This window comes from Anneissia japonica, unplaced genomic scaffold (assembly GCF_011630105.1).
Source record: "Anneissia japonica isolate Jap-2015-1 unplaced genomic scaffold, ASM1163010v1 scaffold288116_len470923_cov172, whole genome shotgun sequence".
Lineage (NCBI taxonomy): Eukaryota > Metazoa > Echinodermata > Crinoidea > Comatulida > Comatulidae > Anneissia > Anneissia japonica.
The window spans coordinates 337962-340048 of record NW_022724919.1 but is presented as its reverse complement, the minus strand read 5'-3'; the positions used below and the strand labels follow the sequence as shown (position 1 = coordinate 340048).

The 2087-nt window shown below is 39.9% G+C and overlaps 1 protein-coding gene across 1 annotated transcript in view; it reads left to right on the top strand.

The window, feature by feature from the left end:
• The window catches only part of LOC117112623 (intersectin-1-like), a 66346-nt gene that overhangs the window by 34159 nt on the left and 30100 nt on the right, over positions 1-2087 (top strand). Inside the window, exon 19 of the mRNA XM_033255729.1 lies at positions 2025-2078. Coding sequence (XP_033111620.1) covers positions 2025-2078 — 54 coding nt within the window. The remainder of the gene's footprint in view (positions 1-2024; positions 2079-2087) is intronic.

The window sequence follows — 2087 nt, the reverse complement described above, 5'->3', positions numbered from 1 at the left end:
TCTCTTATACACATCTGATGTGTATAAGAGACAGCTCCTCCTCCTCATCATCATCACATCATCATCATTATCTTCATCATGGCAATATTAATTGTGCCTGGTAAAATGGGGGAGAACTATTAATTCAGTGTGTGTTCATTTATCAATAGAAGTCTCATAATTTCTCAGCATCTAGAAAAAACAAAATCTTCCGAAGCTAGGAGAACTCCAAGACTACCGCTAAGCACCCTCCGCCCCACGTCTAAAATAGTCTTCCAGCGACGGAACAAGCAAACATTACGTTCTCTTCCCATGACCCCACCCACTGAGTGATCCCGTTATGGGCGATAGTCATGGTATTTATTTTTTTTTTTATTTTAAAATATCTTTAGGCAGGATAACATATACAGGCGAGATCTTTCTGCTGTTTTAAATTATGGTCCTGCAAAAAACACAGTACACTTCTGAGTCGAAGGTTTCGGGGCCAGGAATTACCGCTCAAGGCAAAGCTCGGTTTCTATATAATCGCTCACCCTATCGGCGATAGTCGCCGACAGTCGTCAGGAAGGCTGAACCTGGTTCAACTTTTCCGATTGCGTTGCAAACGCAGACAAATCAGGGTGCATTGCTAGCTGCCCTGCGCAATTGGGAACGCACCCCGATTCGTCTGTGAACCAGAACTGTCATGACCCCAGCTAAAACTCCGGATCCGCGCCAGAGAGGTCCCTATCAAAATGTTCTATTCCTTCAGCCCCAACCATGGTGGGGGAAGTGAGGTGGACCCTCACACACCCCTACCGCCAAATCCTGCATCCGCCCCAGCTGCACACCACAACATTGGTAAAATTAATCTTGAAAGAGCGAATATATTTTAGCCTAATGATAGTGCAAAATATAGGCCTTTGTAATCAATGCATGGCCTGCAATTATCATTGCAGCTAACATGTGTGTACTTCTTTATTCACTGATGGTTAATTATGGTTTGGTTGCTATGGTTTTTGTGGCGATCAGTGTGTAGGGGCGCTTAGAATGTTGATGAAGATTACTACAGATTTATCCAACATAGTGTGATAAAAAGTGGAAGTCATACTATATGCACTTAACACAGAGCTTTTAAACAACTAGATTGCTGACTAGTTAATGAAGCAATGCAGTTTGAATGTGTGCTCAACAAAATGGCCGCCATAGGAAAACGCCACCTTAAGGCTTAGTATAAGTGGTTGGCGCATCGGTTGTGGCTTGGACTCCCAACCTTGAGGTTGGGGGTTCGAAACTCCACTGTGCAAGTCACTTGTGTCCTTGAGCAAGGTACTTTATCTACGGTTGTCTCTCTCCACCCAGGAGTACAAGTGGGTACCTGGTAGGTTCAAGCACAACCATGCGCAGAATACAGGGGTAGGAGTGTGTGTGTTCCATACAGTAAGTGCTTAATCCAGTGACCAGGGGTAATAATTTTAAGCGCATAGAGGTTAGTCTACAATATGCGCTATATAAATCGACAATTATTTTTGTTATAGTATACATATTACCAGGGATGGAAAAAGTATGCGACCGACAGTTGGAGGCATTGACCATTACCCCAGAGGCATTTTAGGGGAAATTTTTTTTTTTTTTTTGCACATCACAATTTAATGTATACTGGTAATTAAATCTGATATTTATAAGTGCTCCAAACCACTAAATGTACTCCTGTTTAGCTATAATAATGTAAAAATAAAATTTGGTGCTTGAGGCATTTGATCAGAACATTTTCATGGTCGGAGGTACAAAAATATTTTTTCCAGGCCTGCGTATTACAACCGTAAATAATACTATTATTTCATTAATCATTATTAATATAATATTAATATATAATAATTATTAATATAATATTAATATATTACTAAACTAGCCTAACCAAAAAGAGGAAAAGTGGAGTATCTGATTTGAGCAAAAAGTACTGAGGAATGAAAATCTAATCAGTGTTTGCTACATTATCAGGTTTCTTTATATAAATGTGAGGTTTGTCACCAGTTATATAAACAGCAATACATTTTATTTTGCAGGCCAGTCAATGTTTAATACAGACTCCAAGAAAGATCCATTCTCTGCTTTTGGTGGTAAGCTGA